The sequence below is a fragment of the Dromaius novaehollandiae genome, chromosome 1, assembly GCF_036370855.1.
Source record: "Dromaius novaehollandiae isolate bDroNov1 chromosome 1, bDroNov1.hap1, whole genome shotgun sequence".
NCBI classification, from domain to species: Eukaryota; Metazoa; Chordata; class Aves; order Casuariiformes; family Dromaiidae; genus Dromaius; species Dromaius novaehollandiae.
In genome coordinates, this window is record NC_088098.1 from 121385341 (window position 1) to 121410745 (window position 25405).

General features: G+C 38.5%; 1 protein-coding gene across 10 annotated transcripts in view; it reads right to left on the reverse strand.

Annotated features, from left to right (window-relative positions):
• Positions 1–6202: 6202 nt before the first annotated feature.
• The window catches only part of PRDM15 (PR/SET domain 15), a 37869-nt gene continuing 18666 nt past the window's right edge, over positions 6203–25405 (reverse strand). For 6 of the 10 annotated variants that reach the window (XM_064525328.1, XM_064525345.1, XM_026121500.2 and 3 more), the window contains 18 exons: positions 24396–24623; positions 23605–23740; positions 22332–22513; positions 21576–21670; positions 20584–20671; positions 18874–19041; positions 17526–17620; positions 16316–16447; positions 15192–15326; positions 13102–13265; positions 12535–12614; positions 11824–11943; positions 10986–11117; positions 10423–10506; positions 10049–10224; positions 8742–8822; positions 8116–8328; positions 6203–7606 (listed from right to left, as the gene is read on the reverse strand). In XM_064525328.1, coding sequence (XP_064381398.1) covers positions 7133–7606; positions 8116–8328; positions 8742–8822; positions 10049–10224; positions 10423–10506; positions 10986–11117; positions 11824–11943; positions 12535–12614; positions 13102–13265; positions 15192–15326; positions 16316–16447; positions 17526–17620; positions 18874–19041; positions 20584–20671; positions 21576–21670; positions 22332–22513; positions 23605–23740; positions 24396–24623 — 2783 coding nt within the window. In that variant the 3' untranslated portion in view covers positions 6203–7132. The remainder of the gene's footprint in view (positions 7607–8115; positions 8329–8741; positions 8823–10048; positions 10225–10422; positions 10507–10985; positions 11118–11823; positions 11944–12534; positions 12615–13101; positions 13266–15191; positions 15327–16315; positions 16448–17525; positions 17621–18873; positions 19042–20583; positions 20672–21575; positions 21671–22331; positions 22514–23604; positions 23741–24395; positions 24624–25405) is intronic. The other 4 variants (XM_064525366.1, XM_064525386.1, XM_064525376.1 and 1 more) reach the window with 4 other exon arrangements.

Here is a 25405-nt window from a genome sequence, read left to right on the forward strand (position 1 = left end):
GAAATGTGTATGCTGTATAGTTAGAACAACAGCTATCCCTTTACTAACCAGAGCTCTCAAGGGTGACTGGATTATTTTAAAGCAACAGCAGTGAATAGAGCATTTTTCTCCAAGACTTTGCTGCCAAGGGAACACCTCCTATCTCTATTCAACCCACTTCTAACTTTAATAAACACACAAGTATATTATGCCTGGAGGAAAATTTACTGCCTTTTGGGATTTGCATGTATTTTATGGTGAAAAAAAAAGTACTGGAAAAGGGAGGAGAGCGAATGAGAAGTAGATGCATTTGCCTTCAGGACAAAGTTTCTCATTTTTTCTCTTTGATTATGCAATCTAAGCTCTTCTCTTTAGCATCTTTATGAACTCTGCTTTGTCACTGATTCCACTAGCTTTTCAGCAAAAAATCTTGTTTGCCTCAGAGTGGACCTCACAGGAGGGCAAGAAAGAACTAATATTTACCCCCCACCAAACCCCACTTCTGTCCAAACACCCCCAACTGCTGTACCTATATTTACTTTGAAAACTGATGCTGAATTCTGTATGGTAACTACAGCCCTTGGGCACAAATGCAATTTGTACATCAGACATAAGTATTTATTCCTTTGAAAGCTCTGACTAGGGTCTCATTTAGGCATGCGTGTGGAAAGAAGGGAAGAAGATCTCACACATGTAGTTGATTTCTTTTTTAAACAACCCCACAACACAGCCTGTGTAACAGGTTTAGAGCAGTTCTTACCTCCTTCTCTTTGGCACAGAAAGGAACTAGGGTTAGAACTTCCCTACCCTTTCCTTTGAATGAGCTGGTTGGATTTTTTTGTTTTGCTTTTTGCTTTGACTGCAAAGAGCCCCCTTTTCTTCTAGTCCTTCCCTTCAGTGACACTCCTGTGTCAGACTTGCATAGCTAGTGCGTGCACAATAGTGTCTTCTGCGTGTGGAAAAGGACATTCACTGCTTGAGAAAATGCTGCCCATAAGCTTGCTTTAGCCCTTTCCAAAAAGTGATGAAATGTGGATCTGCTTCATTCCCTTATCGTATGAGCATCTTAAGCTTTGGTTTCTGCATGTTGCTGCATATAGCACACTAAGCAAGTTTTACTTTCGAATTTAATTTCTGGTAAACTAAACACACACTAATGCTTTCCCCTAGGCAAGTAGCAGAATATAGGTTCTACCAGAAAAAAAAAAGCATTTGAACATAATAATCATTCATATTTAGTTAACACCACAACTTACTATATAGTTCTGTACATCAGGCTAAGCATGTGTTCTCTCTGTGCTTTCTTTTTTAGCTGTATTTCTTGTGTATTTTACTGCCTCTCAGCCTTCAAGTCCCTCTTTCTCCTCAGTTTTGAATCTGCTTTCTAGAGTTCACTAAATGTGAAATGTACGAGTGTCAGAGATGCTCACGTTCCTCTTACATTCTGTGAAAATAGCCAGCTGTGTAGGGAAGAGATACTAAAATAAGTACAAGGCTTGCAGGGAAGGCTGGCAGAACTCAGCTGGTATATGGTCTTATTAACAACACCCTACTCATCAATCCATACAAAAGTAGCTACAAACTAGCCAGAGCATGTGCTGCCTCATTCCTTGTGCTAGTGTCACGGCAAGAACTGTCACTTGTGTGGGTAGAAGGGCAGAAATCTGTAGAAAATTAGCATCATTAGTTCTGCTAATTTTAACTCTTGATTTTACCATAGCTGCACCTTTTTGGTAGAGATTTACATTTTGCTACCTTTACCAAACACCTTAAATATTTTTTAGAATCAAAATCTAGACGCAAATAAAAAGTACAGGAAAGCACTCAACTAACAGCAAGGAAAACATCAGAAATGAAAGACTTTGCTTTAGATGGAATACACTTGAAAACTCAGTATTTTTAATTGCTTTTGACATCAGCTGCTCTACAGCCATTACAACTATAAAATAATCAGCTTTTCAAGAGAGTTGGTGATTAATCAGACTCTGTAACTGCTCAGAACAGCTCACAGATAAGACAGAAAGACAGTAGCATTACACTACAAATGTGGATGAAATCCTGACTCTAGGAGGTAGATTGAGGTCTCTTGGACAGTTCTCCATTTTCCTGCCATACCCAAAGGATACGCTTTCTATCCCTTTCACCTTAGCTGTCAGGAAGTTTAGCAACAATGAGCTTGGACTCTTTAGAAAAATGATCCAAAATGTCAATCATCATTAGACTGTATTAAGGTGCTCTGTATGCTGAATTCCAGTCTGAACGGAATTGTGCATTTTGTGCCTGAGAGTAGGGCACATGCAGAATAGCACTTGTGCACTCAGGAGGGGGAAAAAGGAATCCAGAACAGCTTTCTCAAAGTGTTTGGGGCAAGAAACGTGTTTTCAAACCATGTTTACACTGTAGAGTGAAGTACATGTGGCGTTACAGAGTTCCAACATTTAAAATCAAAAACACTTAACTGTTTCTGGCCATATGCAGTGCAAATGTGATAGTGGCATCTCAGTACTCAAGAAACTCTCAGACAGGTTGATGACAAACATGATGGAAACACTTTTTTTTTCTTTTTTTCCCCTCCACTTGCCAGACATGACACTGTGGATTTGCAAAAGCCCTTGTATGAATACAAACCTTGGAAACTAATCTCACAGAGGCAAGTCACTTGGCTGTACAAGCTCTATCCATAAAATCCTTGGAGCTTTGCTGTGAATCCAGTGTTGCAGATCAGAAGTATGTTTCCTCCAGTTTACTTCCTTCTCCCTTTGCACCAGATTGGGCCAACACACTGACAACCACCATAAAAGGTCATGACAAAAAATATAAAGGGTTAAGGGTTTTTCAGTAGTTATGCCTACATCCATAATAAATGTAAGGCCAAAAGCAAATACAAGGAGTGACATTACTATTGTAAATAGCACCAAGGAAATATTACTGAGTTACAAGGAAATATTTCGGAACAAGAATTTACAAAACAATACTAACAAAGCTATTTACCCTATACACTTATGGTAATAGCTATAGTTTTTTACAATTGTCTTTTGGATGTATAGTATTTTTTCCATTCCTCGTTTTCAGGATGAGAAATTCAGGCATCTTTATGTGCAGAGAACACCACTATATCATCCTGACAACTGACAAAAAATTCAGTCCTAGAAATAAAAACTCAACTATTACCTAGCTGTTAACTTCAAACAATTTCTGGATCAATAAAATGGTACAGAAACTTTGTTGTTTAGACAGATAGAAAACTGGTTGGTAAGTTTCTGCAAAATGCAGTTTTGGTACTGACGCATCTCAGAAGTTTAAATTTTAGAGAGTGTAATGGCACTTGATACAGTATGTCCTCCTGAGAGAACTCACCACCAACCATAGCCAATAAAGATTTAATTTCTTCTGCTTTCTGTTATTGTACATCAACAACCTATTTAATAAATATTTTAGAATGCTATCTCTTGTTTCTGTATATTGTGGGATGCACAAAATCCTGTAGCTATTACACTTACTGCTTTTAAAGCAAGTGTATATAACTTGAAAGAAAAAATTCTAATACAGTAATTCAGGACTAGAAAAGAAGAGTAACGCTAGTAGAGAAAGGGTTCTGTACCTTGTTGCTCCTTTACTTTAGAGCCCATGTGCCATAGACAGCATTCAATTAAATAAGTTTTAGTAAACAATGACGATACATGGAACGTTACACAATGTCACTCCTCTAGCTCAAAATAATGCCACAATTTGTGATTGAAGTTGTAACACAAAATTCCGAACACATGGCTGAAAACAGTAATCTTCAGATCCTATAGCTGAAAAGGCTAGTAATAAACTGACAAAGGAAATTTGGATTGCACATCCCTTACATATTTTTATTTGTTGTGCAATTTGAAACATCAGTATAACTTTGGTATTCATCTGAAAAAGGCTTAGTTGGGAGCATGGCTGGCATTCACTAGTTATCCAAAGTAAGGTTTATCTGAATAGAAATCCATTTCCAGCTTCTCCAAAAAACATGATTTGTTCTGAAGTTTTGCATGTTGCAGCACACTCAGGATACAATTTTGTCTCTTAGGGATGTTAATAACTGTAGTAATAGTAATATCAGGCTGAGAGAAGATGAGATACTATAGCGATGGTTGCAGGGAAAGTCAAGATCATTTTTAAAAGGAACCTTTTATTGTCTTTTTTTGACTCAAGCATATCAAAATGGCCTAGTGAAAGCCTTTTCCAATGAGTATTATTTTTCCCTCCTGAAGCAGAATATCATTTAAGATTTGGGGGATACTGAAAGACTGAATAGAGACATTTCTTTTTTATGTGATCACCAACGTGCAAGCATTAATTTTCTGATCATTCCTGTTTAAATCAGTTATAATCAATCATTATCAGAAAGGTGAGATGCTAACTCGCCCAGATGGGATTATGCAGGCCAGTAAAAGCTGGAGGGATGCTAGTTGGCCAAAAGAGTACAGGGAATCAGAGGATCACCTTTGGTTTTGTATGGTTGGAGCAGTCTCTATGATGAGTGATTACCTGCATATGCATTCTTATCAGCTAGTCATGCAATTACATGTTAAAATGACTCAGCTTGATTCAATGTATCATGAACACTATTAAGATCATCAGCGGTATTGTAGAGCAGATATACTCACTCTGCAGTTAATGCAAAAAATCTCTTCCCACTTAAAAAGCTTAGATTTTAATTACCATTTACATGTGTCTAAACAAGAAACCAGTCTTCTGGAAACTCTATATGTAGCACTATAATACTGTGTGTATATAAATACATATATTCTTTAGATGTTAACTATCTTTTATTTACCACAATAGCTTGATCTAGGACCTCTTCATTTGCTTTCCTTTTTTTTTCTGAATCACCCTGACAAAAGATAACGTGCACCTTTACCATTTAGGCACCGAGTGCAGTGAAAAAAGTTTTAAGTACATAAACAACATATTTCTTAAATAAAACCTAGCTTCCTCTTGACCATTGGGTTTGCCCTGAAGGGAAAGCACTTGGATATGATAGCCAAGGAGAAACTCATTTGGCCTGAGCCAATGGTGAAATAACCTATGTGACAGAGGGGCATAAATCTCTACTTCTGAGAATATGGAGAGGCTAAACTAAACAAAACAGGATTTCATGCTAATGTGTGAAAAGGATCTGGGGAAATCAGAAGGGGTTGAGGAATAAGAGAGTTCTTTCTTCTTCCACACTGGTAAGTGATGTTTTCTCTTTCTGATATGTGGCCTCATCCCACTCCCATGTAGGTCCCTCCCATACTGATGTTCTGTGGACTTGCTGACATTTACAGAAAAGTAGTTCTGCTCCTCTGAAACAAAATCTGTCACTGGAAACCCCTTTCCTGTACATGCCCTGTTCCAATTAGGCTTTACACAGAGCCTAATGTAGTAGGCCTCTGGACACTGGTGTGGACACCAGGAAAACCACGGGAGCAAAACATTTAATTTCCAAACTTTTATACTTTAGAAGGATTTGTTGTAGAGATTATAAGGCATCCTTTAGGGGTCAAGTAGACCATGTTAACGCAGACTTTCAAAGCTGAATTCATTCCTAATCATATTTCTGCTAATAAATAGAACATCTTCATTGATATGAAAGGCACAGAAAGGATTTTCACAACCATCATTATGTCTTCACTGACAAACACAGCAGCTGCTTCATCCTCAGAGAAAATCTTTAGCTTGGTTCTGTGGCTCTGTTTGCTGCCTCAAAGGAACTTGTTCTTCAGCCATAGCTGGCAGGGCAGATTTGCCTTTCAGAATTCCAGGCAGCAAATTTTTTTTTAGTTTGCTCCTTTTTGATATCAGATGCTTTTTCTTTGCGGGAAGGATATTATCTTCTTGACATGCAAGAGTCCCGACTGCACATCAATACATGGAGAATGGAATGAAAGTCTACTATCAGCATTAATATATTTCGCCAAACTCATTATTTATATTCCCAACATTCATGCAAACCTTGTTCATTATGCACTAATGCATACTGCCTCCATGTGGCAGAATATATCTCAGATATTCTTTTCTCTGACTTGAATTTCGCACAGTCTGTCTGTGGCTATGAATTTTAGAAATAGAAGGAGCAGAATCCACACACTATTTCTGCAAGAAAGAGCAATATGGAGATGAAAAAATTAATGAATCACATTGGTAACAGTGTTCTTCACACAAATATTCACCAGGAACACACAGTAACATACAAAGGCTATATATGTATATATAAAAATGCTTTCTCAAATGTTTATTACACAATGAAAGACTAATTGATAAAAATTCACATCCTGAACTTGATCAAAAGGGACTGATTGCTCTTCAGGCCTATTAGCTAAAAGCAATATCGAAAGAGCAGTTTTGAAAAATTACATAAAATTGTATCACATTCTGGTTTCACTTCATAACTGTTTTGAATCAAACTTGACTAGAAGACCATTAAAGTTGCTTTAGCATTAGACCGGCTATCTGATTCAAGTAGTACTAACACTGTGTTATGGGTACAGGGTTTTTCCCATCACTAAAATGGATAGTTTGTGAAATTGGGTACATTTTCTTCCACACCACACTCATCCCCACCCCCAAGCCCCAACCTCCACCTACTTTACCAACGTTGTTAGATACAAGACCTAAAGAAGAAAAAAAACAACTACTGTTTTGCCCATTTGTGTCTTTACATTTCAGTCTCTACAAGGTGACCACGAGTGCATCCCAGCTCACTGTGAACAAGGTCTCCATATTTAATTTCCAGACTGGAAAGAAGTGACATGTTATGGCTAAAAGGGTTTTGTAAATCACCACTGCCATATTATTTAGGATTTCCCTGCTTTGATTAAGATGTATTGTGATGCTTCTGTCATATCTCAATCTTACTGCACAAAATACACAGTGCAAGGGGGTGCTAAATTTAGGGTGAGATTTTTTCCTTTTTCTTTTTTTTTCTTTAAAGACAGTGCAATGTCTAGAGACAGTGTGAGAATCTCGAGATTTGGGTGTTGCAGGGTGCTATTCCAATTTTAGCTTACATTTCATTGTATAAACATTTTCACATCTCTGTTTGGTATCCAGCAAACGATCCTATTAGAAATTTTCCAAATGTTTGTGTGTTTTTGTCTCTAAGTACTGTTCATTTCAAATGTTTTTCAAGTATAAATTAGTAGCTATACATCTGTTGTTGCTCTGTTTGAACCTGCTGCTGTCCTGACTGCTGTTGCGTTGGCTGCGCCTGGGGCTGCAAGACATCAGTTTGAGGCACTGCCCTCCATGTCAGAGGATGCTGTTCTGTTATTTGGTTCCCTAGAGGAGCAATGGAGTTCACCAAGGTGGTCAGATTTATAAAATGGGCCACAGACTGAGGATTGGCTGCCTCTGGCTGCGGCTGGATCTGAATGTCATTTTGGCGGTTGTGCAGCATAGCAGAACCACTGACAGTGTCAAACGTCACGGTGAGAATTGAGTTGTCCAGCTGTAACTGGCGTTCAGGTGCAGTGAGATGGCCCACAGCCACTGGCTGCAGGTTTGTGAATTGGGTTCCAGCTGCCGTAGTAATGGGGGTAACAGTGATATTTGTCAGCCCAACAGAACTGGAAGGGGCTGTGACATTTGGATCGCCGAGGGTCACGACCACCTGAGAAAAAAACACAAAGGTAACCTCAGGCTTGTATCTTGCAGCTGTGTACCAAATAACTAGCATCAAGACAAATCAACTGAAAGCTGATGAGCTCGAATGTTGCTACTGTGAGTGAAAGAAATCATGCAGATGGAGGGCAACATAGAAAGCTTGGACTATAACAACTTCCAAGTATAAAACTAAGAAGGTAATAGGAGAGAGGCATGTGTAACATTCAAAACAATCAGCTGAATTGACTTTCAAGCTTGTAGTCGCAGCTTCAGCCAGGTATCTGGTGAATAAAGAGACGGTAACACCACAGAAACTAAAAACAAGTATAAGGAGTTTATCGGGACTGACTTACTCCTTGTTCTTTTCTTTTTAAGTGTCTATTTATCTTTGTATTACCATGACTTATCACACTAGCCTTCAATGCTCAAATCATTCTTGTGTTTGCCATTAGGAAAACAGAAGTATCATCCCTCTAAGCAATGCATTCTGCCCCTCACCGTTCTACTGGAGCTCACCTGCTGAATGCTCTGTACCGCTGAATTAGTCTCATCTCCAACATTTCCTGTGAATTCTGCTTCCTTCTCTGTGTATTCACTGAAGGCAGGATCCTCACGCACTTGAGCTTCCTCCTCGTCACCTGGCTTTTGCTTTCGTTTCTGGCCACGTTTAGGAGCTTTCATATGCTGTTTACCTTCTGGTAACTCTCCCTGTTCCAAGGCTAATTCCGGCTGGAGGGAAAAATTTCAAAAGAAAACATCAAGTCATTTTGCTCAGTGAAGTTCTGAGTAAAGACACTATCAACTGAAGTCAGTTCACTGTTGATTCTCAAGTGAAGAGACAAACTTCAGCAAAAAACACATCTGAAGGAATAAGCACTCGCCCTGTAATTCCCTCCATTTTATCAGCACCTATGCTATATAACAAAACAGATAACAACTTGCATCTGCTTATACTGTTTAAAAGATGGCATCCATCTGGTTAGGCTGGGCTGACTCTCTAAGGTCAGACACACATTCCTTGCCAATCAGCCTATGCCCAATTTATGATACTTAACAAGAAAGTAATGTTGCCCCCCTTGCTCCCCAGTAGTCCCGGGGCCTGGGACCTAGTTCCCCTCAGAATTCTGCAGTGGTGAGTTTACCTGAACAATCCCAATAGAGGAGGCATCAATGGTGGTAGTTTCTGGCAGCTGCTCTAAATCATCAATCCTCACTGAAAGAACCTAAGGACAAATGGGTATCAGCCTAGTAAATTGCAGCAGTGCAGACCACAGACGAAGAGTATAGCATTGTCCTAGTATGTCCTATCACAAAGCAAAAACGATGTAGTCTAACCTCAACCATTCTGTGATTCTGTGATTTTACATACATCATCAATATAATGAATTTAACCACAACATTTTTTAAAATAATAAGCTACATCTTCTGGCATATAATATTTTCCTTTCTCACTGCAAACCAGCAACAAAGTTTAAAGACAACACTAAAAGACAGCTTTCATATGCTAGACAGAAAACAACCCTCTGAGAAGTGAAGAATTCTACATAAAACAATGTATTTGTCAAAAACCTATTATTTCAGCATTTCTGTTTATAAACCTATCAACTGTGTCCTACTCAGTTATTTACAGTAGAATCTATAAAATCTATACATCTCCACTTATCAAAGAACAGAAACAAATTGCTCTCTAAATGGCAGGGATTTAGCTGCACTCTTAATGCAAAAATCAATAAACAAAGCTTTTTGTTGACTTCCTTTCCCAGACATCATATAAAAACTGCAGATAGTTCAAGGCAAAGCAATACTGATGATAAACTGGTTGTAAAATAAAGCCTTGAAGGGAAAGGACAAGCCTTAGCCAACTTAAACAAGAAATGCTGAGAGAAAACACAATAGATACTGAGAAATTTAGAACACAGACACAACCCCACTGGGGGCATACCAAATATCCCTCTAGCCCAGATTATTCACAGTCAGCATTCATCTTTAATACTGAGAATAATTTTGTATCATCGGGAGATGCTATTAGCACCTCCCTATTCACCACATTTCTGAATACCAGTAATACAATGGGGAAGAAAATAATCAATTATGCTCACTAATGGCTGGAGACAAAACAGGAAAAAAACATACATTTAGGTAAAAAAAAAAAAAAAAGGGGGGGGGGGAGGGAGGAGGATTTACATAATCAGACAACTTCATTTTTAGGCAATTTAGACAATGTTTACTACCTAAACTTAACACAACAAAAGGTCTTACTCAGTTAAGTGCATGTTTAACAGACACCATTTAAACAGGGAATGGTTTATACTTGGCCAAAATTAGCCTCAACAGAAAAAGAAAAAAAGAAAAAAATAGTAATTCCTTTCAAGTCACTAAAGGCCACAGAGCTTCTTAAAAAACTCAGACAACCAAAAAGCCTCACAATCTACCTGCTGTACTAACTCACCTCGGGATGTTTACGCCTCATATGTCGACTCATGGATGCTCTGGTAGAAACCTTTGTCCCACACAGCTGACAGCTCTGGGCTTCTACCTTATCATGAGTGAGTTGGATATGCTTCTGGAGCATGTAATCAGTGACATACTTCTTATCACAAACTGAACATGTCCACTGTTTTCCTACTGGTGGCAGATGGAATGAAAAGCTGTTAGCAACAGCACCTGAAGATGAGTATTGTATTGGCAGCATCTCAATGAGGGGAACATTTTTATGTTGGTATTACATGATATATAACACTAGTTCAAGACTAGCAAGTCCAAAGCATGCCTAGGAACATAATTAAGTTTTAGTCTTTGGACACTGTTTTCCAGAGGACTTACCTGTATGAATCAGCTTATGAGTCTCCATTGTGTTTCTCTCACTGAATGTCTTCCCACAGAGCTCACACATGAAATCTTTGATTCCTGTATGAAGAGTACATTTACATCAGAGTGATAGTAGTCTAAGGCACCTGGGACAATTATAAACCTCACATTACTAAAAAATACCTCCAGCCAAACAAATAGCAAAAGCCCAGCTTCACCAGCTATTTTTATCTAAGCCATGCCACTGTATCAGACGGAACATGAATTCCAACAGAAGTTTATGTGGAAAGTGAAATTTTTTGGGGGGAAGTGAGAACTTGAAGGCTAATTTAAAAGAAAAACAACACTTTAGATCTATCCTAGACCAAAACAACCTCCCTTAAAAAAGCAAAACAAGAAAACAACCAAACAATATTTCTTTAATTGCATACAAGGTGGTCTTTGCTTTCCCCCCTTTTTAAAAAGCAGAATGTGCATATTTTTTCTAATAGTGTTCCTCATACTCTCTGACTTAGGAGTTTTTCCAGGAACCGCTTAACTGATTCAGTGCAACTTTTACACATCTTTAGAGACCTCACCTGTGTGTCTTTTGTAATGCTTCAGCATATTCACTTTCTGTGCAAATTTTCGGTGACATTCCTTGCATTCATATTCTTTAATCCCCTTGTGAAGTTTCATGTGGTGCCGAAGTGCATGTTTTGTCTTCATTCCTGTGAGACAGAAAGATACAGCTGAAAGCACTGTGAGACAATTAGTCCACTTCCCTACCTTCAGAGAGGAACTCAGGACAATCATGTTGTTAGCCAATAGCTTTAAGATCATCTCTCTTAGGTATCCACAATTGTGTGGATACCAACAGCAGTGCACATTACCATTATGATTTTAATTCCAGGCAAAAGCTCTGGAAAATATCTGAATAACCACTGAAGAGAAAGCAAAACAGCAAGGAGAAGCAAAGACAAAACATCACTAGCGAGGTCAGACTTACTGCCTTCCAGTAAAACACCAGTTCAGATTTGTTCAAGTTATACTATATATAAATCAAAAGTCAAAGGGAATTTACTCTATTTGTTAAGCCTGAAAACAGTCTAGAATGAAAAAAACGTGTTCACTTTTGTGCTGCAAATGCAGTAGAATTCAGTCAGGCAAGCACTCCTCAATCTAGCAGAACAGAGCCAAATTTTATTAAAATCAGATTTGTCTTAAAGGGCATAGAAAACTAAGGAGTGTAAAATGACAGGTAGTTTATACACCCATAAGGGTCCTGATTAATATAGTTTCTAAAACTAAGAAATACAGTATTTATAGCACTCCAAGGATTTTCTCAATATTCAAAGAATCGAATTAGTTTTAATTCACATAAATTCACCTGCTATTCAGTATCACAAGTAATGGAAAATAAGGCAATAGACATACCTTTGCCACATTCTGCACACAAGTATTCTCTGATATTATCATGGACTCGCATGTGTTCTTTTAACATGTCTTTCCTAGCAAATGATTTGCCACACTGTTCACAAGCATGACTTTTTACACCTTAAAAATAAATTTAAAAGACAGCATAAACAAAGAGTTCTAATGAAAAATGTGCATCCCCTAAAAACTGACTAAACTCTGGTAAATTAAGGACAACAGTCCATCTGCATTGTCAACTACCTCTTTCATAGGCATTACAGCCCTAACTGAATTAGGAGACAACGGAAAGGGAGAAAAGCTGACTTTTTGTGTGAGATATGAGAAAAGATAAAGGCTGAGGTGGAAAAATGCTGCATAGCACAAAATAATAAAGAGCTGTTAAAAAAGATTTTGCAATAGCAGTTTTCAGTCTGTGTACAGGTGGCATGCATAAGGATTTGAGGAAGAACCAAATATAGAATTAGGATTTTTAGCAGGTGAATCCTGCATTATACTAACAAGCGATCTAGGTTGTGTGCCTCCACCAAGTATCTTTCTTAATACTATCTGCTTTAAAAAACTGCTGTACACTAAAATGATAAATACAGCATTTATCTTATAGCATCTTACAGTAAAAGATGACTAATTTCTTCCTGAAAAAATAAGGAAGGCACTGGAAGCAGAAGTTTCTTTTTAATATTGATAATGAATAAAGAAACACAACATTTTTACCTGTATGTATAAGCTTATGTCTTTCCAGATTCCCTATACTGTTAAATATCCTTCCACAGATTTCACATGGATGGATGTATCTGAAACCAAAGAGACCAAGGTGATATTTTTTTCTTGAGACAGAAGTGGTTTCCAGTCAGCTCTGTCAGTCTCTATATTTCATCTGTTAACATGAATTACTAGAAAGGTTTCCTTGAAACGTAAGTGCAGTTTAAAAATGAGCCTTAAGAAATCTGTAAGTTCACTGCAAGTTTGGAGCAGCCTGGCATTGCTGTGTCCTCAAATTACAGTTTGTTTTTTTTTTTTTAACTTTTGCTAAAAATATAGATTTATACTTTACAAATCCCAAACTGGGAGGCTTCTGACTAATCATGCATGTTAAGTGAATTGTTAGGTGACATACAATATGTTTCAAGCTTTTAATACGCATTTTGACACCTATTAGACAGGTATTTCCCAGGTAGTTTCAGGTATTTCAGTATAGCCCAATTCTCTAACAAAATCAGATGGCAGAACCATGTGACTTCAAAAAGATAGTCTTCTTAGCAATCAAACATTGCATCTTACTTCTGCACGTTAGGATCAGGTAGGTTCTCCCGATGAATGACCATGTGAGCATGGTAGGTTGCCTTCAAGGCAAAACGTCGATTACAAATGCTACAGCCATAGCCTTTCTCCTTGTGCACGTCCATTATGTGCTTCAGATACTCTTTCCCTCTGCCGAAAGTTAACTGTGGAATGAACCAATAGTGAATGAAAGGGGAAACAAGTCCTTGGTAAGAAAAACAGATCTGGTAACACATTACTGGGATCTAGAGTCAGAGCTAGTAGTCAGAAACATCCTGTGCATTACTACATAAAGAGAGTATTGCAAAAGCCAGACTTAGTCCTGTACCTGTTTGGCCATTACAAGCACACAAACACATCACTACCGGACATCAGTTAACTCACTTGGGGACTGTAGTTTGAGATGCTATCTCTGGCTCCCTGCTGACAGAGGGCAGAAGTGCAAAATGAGAAGGTGGTCACTCATTTTTGGACAGAGAGGTACTTCTTACACTGCACAGGTAGACAGCTGCAATTATACGTGCAGCGAGCAATGGCCTTGAAGAGAGCCCTATCTATCCCCCTTTAGCTGTCAAAGCAGGGACCCTACAAATGGAGAGAGTATCTTTTGGGCTCTAAGGGTATTTCTATTCTGCATATTAAGCTTTCGGACTAGTTCCAAAAGAGTTGATATTTTTGCACATTGCAGGGCAGTGATTCCAGCTCAGCTCATAGAAGCACTACAGCTGTGACAGACAGCTACTCTCCCTGGACTAAGTAACCCTATATATGTGTATATGCTCCTGCACATCAGGGCAAAGTGTGATAATGACATGTTCTTTTGTTCTGATTTTGGAACTAGTTGGGGTATTTTTGACAGCACTGTACAGCTTGGTGAAGAGGTGCTTTGGGAAGAGAACACAGAGATCCTCAAAAGCTCAGAAGAGATATTTCAGTAAGACTAATTTGTATGTTGTCCTTCCTTAGGAATATGCGAACAGGTATTTTCAGCCAAAAAGAGCCTCCTCATCACAGGTAACACTCATTTTCCACAGCTGTTTCCTTATGCAACTGTTTACTTCACAAACACCTACAAAAGCACTAAAACCTAGCTTCTAAAAAGAGCTTTCTAATTTCAATGGTGCAATTCCTCTTATTTAGCAGGATGTATTTTTATATAGCTCATGTACCCATTAAGTATCAGATATTTAAACTACCACACTGAAAGCAAACGTGCTTAACTGCTATGAAACCACATCTTCTGTTCGCTGACATAAGCCCCACTTCAACCCAGTTCATCTTACAGTAGATATGGTATGTGCACATTTTTAAACTTGCACTGTAAATGGACAACAGACAAGAACAGAAGACTGAAATATTTTTGTCATTTTAGAGACACGGATATAAGAAAGTCTAAGCACCTTCACCACATGAAGTGTAGGCTGTGAAACAGACTCCAGTTTCCAGAGGCCAAGTTAGTGGCTTAAATACCAAAATCCCCCTGTCCCACTTCAGTTTGGCCAGTTTTGTTGTTCTCACAGATTGCTTTTGGATCGCATCCACCCCATCACAGTGTGCTCCCCCAGTTAGGGTACAGAACCCAAATGGGCCTTGAGGACCCATTCTTCTCCATTACTTCTATGCAAAATTCAAAAGCCACGCCGTGAGAAGATGAAAGAGACCTCTCCCAACTGACGACCCAGTAAAGTATATTTATGTTCTAGAGGACTATCTAATCTTGAACCATATCATTCAAAAATTCTATAAAGATTTTAATTTGTACGTAATTAAAAGGTAGCCTAAGAGCTGAATGCTTCTTTATATTTCTTCCTACAGTCTTGCTTGTTTCCTTACACAAAGGGAAGCGTATGCATATGTACTTATCCGTTTAAGTGTTTAGCATTCGCTTTGCAGAACACCAGCTGATGTTTTATGGAATGGCATCAGTCCACAGATCAGAGGTTAACAAGCACTGCACAGAGAGTAGCCCCTCAGATTGGTCCTCTCTTTGCTAATCCTCAGTGTCTTTTAAAATTCTGAATAATTTGTAGATATTTCCTCTCCCTTCCCCCCATCCCAAAACACATTAATTTAGAAGTATTTAAAACTACCTGGCACCTTTTGCAGCTATACTTGTGAGGCTCAGAATCTGCACTTTCATCAGAGTTGTCATCGTTTTCCTCTGATGAGATTCCAATTTTACCAATGAACTCTTCCCTCTGGTGATCATCCATTAGTGCTATGTCCTGTTTGGGTGGGGAAGAAAATTCTTTCTTAACAGATCAAACAGTCTTAACAGATCAAACATCTGCTTCAAAAGGTAACACCTTACCAGCTCTTCTGCCATGCAGACTGCCTTGTGTTAACAACTACTATAACACTATTTAAAATATTCTCCCATGTTATTCGATTCAGGTAAATATGGTCCCTCTATGATTAAACAAGGAACAACCACTTGTTTAAGCAGATAAAACTCAATTTTTGTCTATAAAAAAGAAGTGAACTTTAATGTACACAGAGACTCAACTGGTGCAGTTTTATACTGATGGAGGCATCTTTATGGGCATCACTGTGTGATACAATTTATTTCAGTTCCATGTAAACCCAGTTCTGTTACAATAATCTGTGTCTGTTAAAGCACTATTAATAGGGTTTTTTTTTTTTTTTGACTTAGAGCATTTTGACAAAACCAGGTTAGGGACTGATCACACAAGCAGTTATGCTGGCAGATACAAAAGAATGACCACCACTGGCATGGAATAGGGCAGGACCAATTAGTTTTCTGGTTTGTTTTTTTTGGTGTAAAGGGAAGAAGATGGCCGTGACCTCTCAGCCCAGCTAAACTACAGTGGGAACAACACATCTGTTTGCAGCCTTCCTGTGAAAGAGGTATTTATTCTCCTGATTTAAACTGAGCAACCTCTGTGTTTCACTTAAGGTCACAGGGGTGGTATTTACACTACATTCAGAAGAGTGTCCTGCGGTGGTACTTGAAATAACTTTAAATACAGTAGTCCAAATACTCTGTAGCAATCCAGCTGTGGCAACACAGAGCCATGGATAAATTTGAGCACATGTGCTAGGCTGCTGTAGCAACATCACTGCATGGAGTACATAATCATCGTTGTGTTGCCAGTACGAACACATAGCCTTACCATTATCAATAGGTTTATTGATAGGTTTATTAACATTTGCTAAGTAATGTGCCTTTTCTAATAAATTATTAACACAATACCTTAAAATGGACATGAATATGATCTCGCAACACATCCACCCTGAAGAATTTACGTCCACAGATTTCACAGGTGTATTTCTTGTCTCCGTGTGTTAAAAGATGTTTATTCATATTGCTTCTACATGAAAACACCTTAAAAAAAAAAAAAAAGAAGGCAGGCAGGCTTTTTCATTGTGTTCAGCAGGGCTACAGTTCTTTAGAAGTTAGCCAATGAATAACACAAAACATATTTAATTTCTTGTTCCCCACTTTATGTTCATTCTAGCCTGAAACATGTGGGAGGTCCTGTTCTCCAGTCAGCAAACTACCTTAGAAACTACTGACACAGTAAAATACATGAATACAGTTTCAGAGAACTGACTGAAAATAACTCTTGAGCAGAGGTGGGCTTCCAGCAAAGCTAGAGCAGAATTACATAGCATACATTTAGAAATATTTAGACAGAGTCTTTTGAATCAAGAATGCCGTGTCTTCATTGATATGTAACAAGTCCAAAGCATCAAAAATGAAGGTCCACACAACCCCAGCTTAAGAGTTTCTTGAGTACATCGTGCGCTATTAATCATTAAATGTTTATAAAATCACTAGTTGAATCCCCACTCTTCGTTATCTGTGACAATACCAACTTCAGATCGTGAGTATTAAACACCCAAATGTAACAGTGCCATGACTACACAATGACTTCACTTTAAATTCTAAGAGAAAATGATTCCTAATGGACACAGTCAATTCCACCTTTTTACATTCAGGCATAAAAACTTCATTCTAAATAATGTAAGTCACAAGGTTTCCCTGACAGAGACAGTGACCATGTTATCCTCTATATTGTGTTATTTGTCCGGAAAAGAAATCTAGTCTGAACCATTCTTATCTACCATGGGCTTCGACATATAATGGAGCTAAGGCAGTTTAAAGAGTCACACATTAGCTGGGCCACAGCTGATAACGTGGTAACTGACCACGTGCCTGTCTGAGTTGCAAGGTAATCTGATTTGGCATATAACCTCAGTGAAAGTCATTCACCTCAGTCTTCTGGCAGGTGATGTGTCTATTCAGGTAGACTGTTATTGTGGTTTAGTACATGGGTGGTAACTTGTTATGCCACAAGAACTCAGTTGGAGACTCTAGGTTCAGGTGCATAATATCCTTGGAGTATTCTTGGAGCTACAACACAGAGCTTCACATGGCAGACGCTGGCAAAAAAGCCTACCTTCCCACACACAGGGCATCCTGAAGGCTCCTTCTTGTAGCGAACCATGTTTTCCGTGCTGTGCTCAAAGTCTTCTCTTTTGACACGCCTCACCCCTTAACAGAACAGTCCCCATCAAAAAAACAAAACAAAAAAAATAAACCATGTTTTTCCACTCCAATCTGCATGCCCTTTCAGGTGAATACTGTAAAGAAGAGTGAAACACTGGGAAGAGCCTCAATGCAGAAGTTAATTCCTAACAAAGAATCACCTCTTAGTTAAAACAGTCTCTCAAGAATATAAGAGCAGTCTTGCAAAGTGATATATTGTATCCTACTGGTTCTTACACCAACCCTAAAGTGTCTGAAAACAGATATTTATTGTTAAGAACAACAGAGAAAAGCCAGACATAGTAGGCCTTGGCACTTCAGTCAGATATCTGGCCTAGAAATTCCCTCCCTCAGTCTCTAAGGAGAAAACCATCTAGCATCACCTTCAGTGCTCAAGAAGGACATCAGATCTCTCTCTGCTACTTTCAAGGGGAAAGAGGGCTATTACTGTTCTGTGACAGCTAAATGTGAGACTTCTCGCTATTGTCACTCCACCCCTTGTTCCCTACTTCATGACACAGAGCTGAATCACAGGAGAGGCCAGTGATAGTATGTCCAAGACATCAAATTAGATAGACTGATTAATTTGGTGCTATCATCTAGACTAGTAGTACCATTTTAATACATACCTACACAGTCTATAATCACCAAAGTTTTTCCAGAGTCTTTGAGTATCTCTAACATCCTTAGATATTTGTGATTTTAAACAGTCAACTCTTATAATCTCATTATCATATATTCTCAAGATTTCAAAAGACAACAAAGCACACAGCACTCCATTTATACTATACTGGTCAGTTAATAGTTTTTAAAACCACATTTATACTTACTCAGTGCTCATTTTGAGTCTTACATTGCAAGTAACTCTCTGCCCTCAAATTTTCAAGTTACCCCAGACTTTTTTTAAATGAACAGAATTTAAAGAAAGAAAAAGAGATCATTAAAATCAGCTAGTCTAAGCTATTGCATAATAAGCCAAGCAACTTACACTTGACCATTAGCAGCACCAGATTCAACCATATGAGGCTGAAAAAGAGATGCCCCTCCCACAAAGGTTTCACAGAATTAGACAACTCCCCTCTAAGATCCCTTACTATTATTTTTAATAAATGTCTTATTTTGCTGAAACCTGCTACCCTAGATTAGCTGATTAAAAAGTGATAGCTATCATCCTGAATAATGTGCAATCATTTTTTTAATCTTTCCACCTCAACTGCCATTTCAAGCGTAATAATTAGGTTCATCTGCAGTATACTTACCTTCCAAGTGTCTTCTTTGATGGTCCAGCATGACATCCTTCCGGTAGAACATCTTATTGCAGATTTCACATGCAAACTTCTTGTCTCCATGCTTTTTCTTGTGTTTTGAGAGATTACTGTTTGTAGAAAAGAATCTGAAGCACATCTCACACTGGAATGTCTTGTCGTCTGTAAGCAAGAGAAACAATGCAACTCTTTACAGATGAAAACAGTTTTTGTGTATTTGTGAGGCAGACAGTTCTTTTGTTAGGCCTGAGTATTCACATATAACCCATCATATCCAAACTGAGGGGAGAAATGTGAAAACGTTTTTTTTTCTTTTACTTTTAAATTTGTCTTCCCATTAAGAACATAATAAGCATCAAACAACCTACTGATTGCAATCTATGAGATTAAATATCACTGAAATGCACTAAAGGACACTTGTTCAAAAGCAATAAACATGTATGATGCCAACCTGAATGCTGACTCTAGCATCACAGTTTCCTCACATGGGCCATTTCCATTGTGGTCTAGTATACATTAAAACTCTGTTTGGAGTGGATTCTGTTACTGTTGATCCAAGTTTTTAATGTTTGTAGAATCGCTGAGCACATGACAACCCTGCATCACATGAGTAGCTACGTCTAAACGACAGCATACCTCTTCCACCACTGGGTCCCAATAACAGCCGGTACAAAATGCTCCAGAAGAAAGTATAAAATCTCTAATGCGGATCATTACATGATAATAGGCCTATAGGCAATTTGTTTTGTCTTCAGTATTTAAGACTTTCCTTGGAACATGAAAGCATGCTCCAGTAGATAGAATCTGCCAATGCTACAGCAATCACAAAGAAGTAGTAGTTTGATTTGTAAAAGAGCAGAGCAAAAAACACTGCTCATTTTGGCAACAGTCAGTTTAGAGAGAGAAAATAAGTTGCTATCTTTGAATGAAGAGAGAATACTGAGGTCACTTGGCATTACTTTCCATTCTTTATGAGGCAGGGCTTTTATACAAGTTGTAGCCTTTGAAAGGAAATGGAAAAATCTACTTTGGATAGTGTTGGAAGCGGCAATTACCCAGGTGATTCTGGTAGTTATCACAAGTCCATAAAACTAATCAGAATGTCATTGTGTAAGCATAAGACAATTCAGAATAACTAATGTGAGTAATCACAAGGGATGGCTATGGGAGAAAAAGACAGGTTCTAGTTGTATTAAGAAATACCTAGTGGTATCAAGAAATACCTAGAAAAACTAGTGCAAGTATAAGGAAAGCATGAGAAAGCAGAAGAAAACTGTATTATCAGGAACTACAAACTACTGATAGTCTGGCCCTTTTCCAGTTCCTCTATCTCAGAGAAAAGAGGTGAAGCTCTCAAGAAGGAGAGTTTCTTTCACGAAAGAAAGTTAAACAGAGATGGTGATGGGGTATCTGTGAACATACAACTGAAGTACCAGTGAGAGTATTAGACAAGTGAGCAGGAAATACCAAAAATGCAATACATAAGTGGAATTGTTGATCTACAGATTACTGATTGTATATTTCTTAACACAACAAGACATTTTTTGAGGAAAGAGGAAAAGAAGAGGGGCAGGTTGTTTGCTGTGATGATGAAAAAAATCTAAATAACTACTCCCTCTTCCTAGTTACTATTCTGAGATGAGTTAGTGGACATACTCATAAAACTGAGTTAGCATGACAATAAGCTGAATATCACCTTCTCACCTGTCCTGCAGTTATGGAATTCCAATGCACTCTCTATCCGAAAGGCCTTTTCACACGTGGTGCACTTGTATCTGTACTCACTGTCAACCTGAGGATCGCAAACAGTGAGTGTTTAAGGGGACAAAAGCCAAGTCACACCTGACAGAGAAAGTCTGAATCTGAACTACTTTTTCTGTTTTTCTGTCTTGTCTAATTCATTTGTTTAACAGGACATTTAAATATATATTGGTGCAAAATTCTGGTACTGTATTATCATATAATCTGAGCTTTATACAAAAACAAGAGTGGGCCATGCACCTGTAAGTGTGCACTGGTCTTCCTTGTAACCCCCGGTCCAACATGGAGACACTGAGTTTAGGAAAAGCAAGATATAATCTGACTCATGACATCTAGCTCCAAAACAGGGCTAGCAATTGCAATAATGGAAATATTCACTGATAAGGCTCCACCATAGGCACGTTTACTATTTACATGGCATCAGCACTGAAAGGCCCTCATCAACAGACAGAACACTCCTACTATAAGCATCGTATGCTTACACATGGGCACACAGCTCTTGATGAGACAACCTTTATCCAGATAGTTCACACACTAAATGATGTTATAGGTTGGGATAAATGAAACAGGACAGGCAAACAAGACTGGAACAATCCTACTTAGTATAATAAACTGAAGTCAGATCTCACCTCTAGATCCTGCAGGTTCAGCTAACTCCATCTTGTCTTGCACTAAACGATGCCTGAAAACTTTCTACAGGAAATTCAGACACAAAGAAGGACTTGTATGCCCCAAAGGGTGTCCACATTGTCCAAATTCATAAGCTGGTCTAACAGAAGATGTTACCTGTCCCTATCAGTCTTGTCTCACTTACAAGAAATTCACACAGATATCCACTCAAATATAATTGACCCAAACTCCCCAGCTAGCACCTGGGAGCCCACTGTACATTTTCACCTTTCCTCAGAAAGAGCCTGCTAGTCATTTCCACTCACTTCGTTCCTGCTGTGCTTGTATGAAACATGCTGCTTCAAGCTCTCTTTACGGCTGAATAGCTTTGCGCATTCCTCACATTTAAATAGTTTGTCACCTGAAGGGATCAATCAAGATAAAGAAAAAAAAAAGTCGTCAGAGACTGATAATAACCATCTCCAGGCAATCAGGGGAAACCAAAGCACAAGCAATTGCAAACGAACAGGCTAGAGGTGGAAAGTTTTAGCTATTCAGGAGATCCACAAAGTAGTTTTTGACCTTTTTCATTCTATTTAAGTTTTTCTACTGACAGTTATTTGGTTTGGTTCCCCCACCCTTCTTTAATATTATTTTTCACAGAATCCTTAGAAGCAGATTATGGACTCCTGGAACAGCAGATCACAGGCTAAAAAGCACTCAGCTGGTATTTACACAGCAATGTTTCCCATAAACCTGTGAAGATGAGGGACTATCTATATGTAAGAGGACAGAACAGTTTTGATTTAAAGACCAGATGTAATGGAGAAGCCGCCACATCCTTGTACCTGTTTAAAAATATGCACCTGAATTCAAATTGTAAATGTGCTAATTTCAACTTCCGACTATTACCTTCTCATGCTTAGGTCTGCATAACTAAATGAATACCCCAATGAGAGGGTAAAAAAGAGCTTTGTTAAAATTATGTATATCAGTATCTAAGCATAGCCTAGCTCTTTTACTCAAAGGTGAAACCAACAAGAGATAAAAACTATATGCAAGGGAGACAAAAGCAAACCCACCGTGAGAACGGATGTGCCTGCTGAGGTTGCTGCTGTTCTGGAAGATCTTACTGCAGATACTGCATTGATAGACTCGTTTGTGCTCCCCAAGTTGTTTTATCAGCTTCCGACGTATACCATGTCTACTAGAGAGAATTAAACTTCTTTTGAGGGACATGGTGTTTTGGTGATGAGCAAACCTACTGGATTAGAGAAAGAAAGGCAGGGACTGAAAGGTATCCCACAGGTTGCAAGAAAGAGTCCCATCAGCTGGCAAAAGCTAAAGAGTGTTATGCTCAGCTTCTGGCGGAAGGGGGAACACTGGAGCTTCATAATATCCAAGGTGACTTCTTGGCCACCCACTGGAAGCAGCAGATGTCAGAAAGCAGTGCACTTTAAATTATCTTCACCCAGGCCAAAAAAAAAAAGAAAGAAAAAAAAAAAGCAGCAGCCACCAGCCTCAAAGATTTTCTTTTCAGATGTCTCACAGGAACATAAAGGAACTGTTCTGCTTATCCTCTAAAAACATTAGCACTATTTCAGCTTAGAAACCTTGGCAGTATTCATGCAAAAAGCATATATGGTAAGAGGGCAAGAATGCATCAACAAGCAGTACTGCTCTATTGCCCAGCAATTTTTGATGGCTCTCCACCTGCTACGGACTTCAATTTATAGTATTACGAGCTAATCTTGAAACATCAGAGACTCTGCTACACAAAAAATCATTCAAAAAGCCAATCTTACTGCGACAAAAAAGACATAAAATAATCTAAATTCAAATGATCAAGAATCAAATGATATGTCACTCTCCTTGATGTTGTGTTATACTGAAATTTTCCCCTTCCCATCTCTAACTCTGAAGTGTCACATACACAAATCAATTTGAAGTCATTTATGAGTTAAGACACAAGTAAGATTGAATAATAATGGCTAACACACATTTTTTAGCAAAAATATCTTTGTCTGTATTATCACCAACACTTAACAGGAGTAACATTCCACTGTGCAGCTGCAAGAGGCCTTCAGAATCACATCAAGTAAAACCAGTAACATGATGGAAAATAAAAATCATGTGGTCTGTGCTCCAAAATTCATACCACCAATATCACACCAACTACACACTATCTTATAGCGCATGAGCCATCTTCATGCCATTTAGAATCAGCTCCTCTAGCAGAAGCACACAATTTTGTACTAATAGAAAAGAGAGCTCCGTGGGCCCAGAATTTGAGCAGAACTGTTATATGCTACATAATCTTAATTGAGAGGAAATTCTGCATCCCAGAACACTTACTTTGTCACTGAACTGATGCTATTTGTGGTGCTAGGCATCTTTCCTAAAACCAATTCCATAATCCTCTCTTCTGCAGCTGAAGGTAGGGCTACCTCATCAGGTGGGACCTCAGTTACAATTTCAGCTACCCGTTCCACTGCAAACACATCACAAAAATATGGCATTAATGTGGATAGCTAGATAAAAAACTTAAATGCAGAATTTTGCTTTCGGATTTGTAATGGGATGTGGCACTGAACTGGCATCTATGACAAATAATGGATGGGTAATGACTTCGTAAGACTTGCAATATAGTGAAAGAGGCTACTGAGTCACAAGTAACATAGCCAACAGACAATTTCTTACAGCAGGTGCTTTCTTGATATAGCAGTTCCCCAACCTGTTACTAGGGGCAGTTGACTATGCATCATGCAGCTTCCTACTAGAACTAATAGAATTTCCTGCTAAGGTAGAGAAAGGAAGGTAACCTTGCTGCAAGGATGCTTCCTCTCCTATTTCCGCTTGCAGGAACCAGGGCAGGTCTCTTGTAACTACTATCCTCTATTTTTCTGGGCTTCTCTATTACTAAAACTCTTGCAGGAGAAAGCAAGTAACCTAAGTGTAGATGCTGCAACATTTAGTGTAGAGACAGAACTCAGAGGTAATTAACATAAATTTGTAAATCATCTGCTTTAATGATCTACATACAAACTAAAAACCTCCACCCTGTCTGTGTGCAACCTTTTAGGTCTTTCTGAGAAAGCATATGAGGGCATATGTGGCCACTATTTTATTAAGTCTCTTTGTTTTACCTGCAGGATCTTCCTCTTCAACAATGACAAGGGGTGCTTCTGTTTTTGCTGTTTTTGGCTTTCTTCCCCGTCTGGCCTTCCTTCTTGAGTCTGCACTGGCACTAGTAGCTTTATCACAAATCGTGGTCTGATCCACAGGGGGAGCCTCCGTTGCTTTCTCTGGAACAACCTCATTTTGGCTTGTTTGGGGGGCACCTTTGGCTTGTTCCAGGTGACTCAGCAAGTGCTCTGGATGAATGGTAAAGAACATGAGAGCAAAGAGGGAAGAAACTGTTATGAAATGCTCAAAGATATAAATCAAACTGAAGTCTATCTATCAGGTCAGCCTCATTTAACAGACAATTCAAATTATTTCAAAAGCAGTCAAAATATGCTCTATTAAACTCTCAAAATACTCTCTATTTAACTCTCAGCATGCTCTCTATTAAACATCCAAATGATTACTAACATGGACTGAAATTTTTAAGAGGTTTGTTAGCTATCACTGGAGAAAGGCTGTGCCCCACTCATAATGGGTACATTTTTTCCAAATGCCCAAGCGATTTTGCAGCCTGAGTCTCTCTTTCAAAAATGATTCATAAAATAATCTTCAGAGCTCAAATTCTTTTGAAAAACATATAAAGTAGTTCAAAATGAAATGCAGGAAAATAACATGTCTTACTACCATTATTTAATCTGTCCTGTAAATACCAGACAGAAAATATCATGAAGTGTAAGTTGTTATCACTGATCTTATACACAGTTCACTGAGTCCACTATCTTTCATGTTCTTAGCATCCATATGGTACCTTCTAGACAATAATTTCATTTCTTCTGGATTCAATACCACAATTGTTTGTCTAGAGAGTTGCCAGGTGACAACATCAGTAATGTCACTGTTCCATCTTCCACCCTAACCCCTTTATTTTTAAGAATATGTAACCAAAATACATAAAACCTTTATCTTACTGCATCATGGATAGGGAAATGGCTTCACAGCATCTTGCTCTGGAAGTGCAGAATTTTCCTAA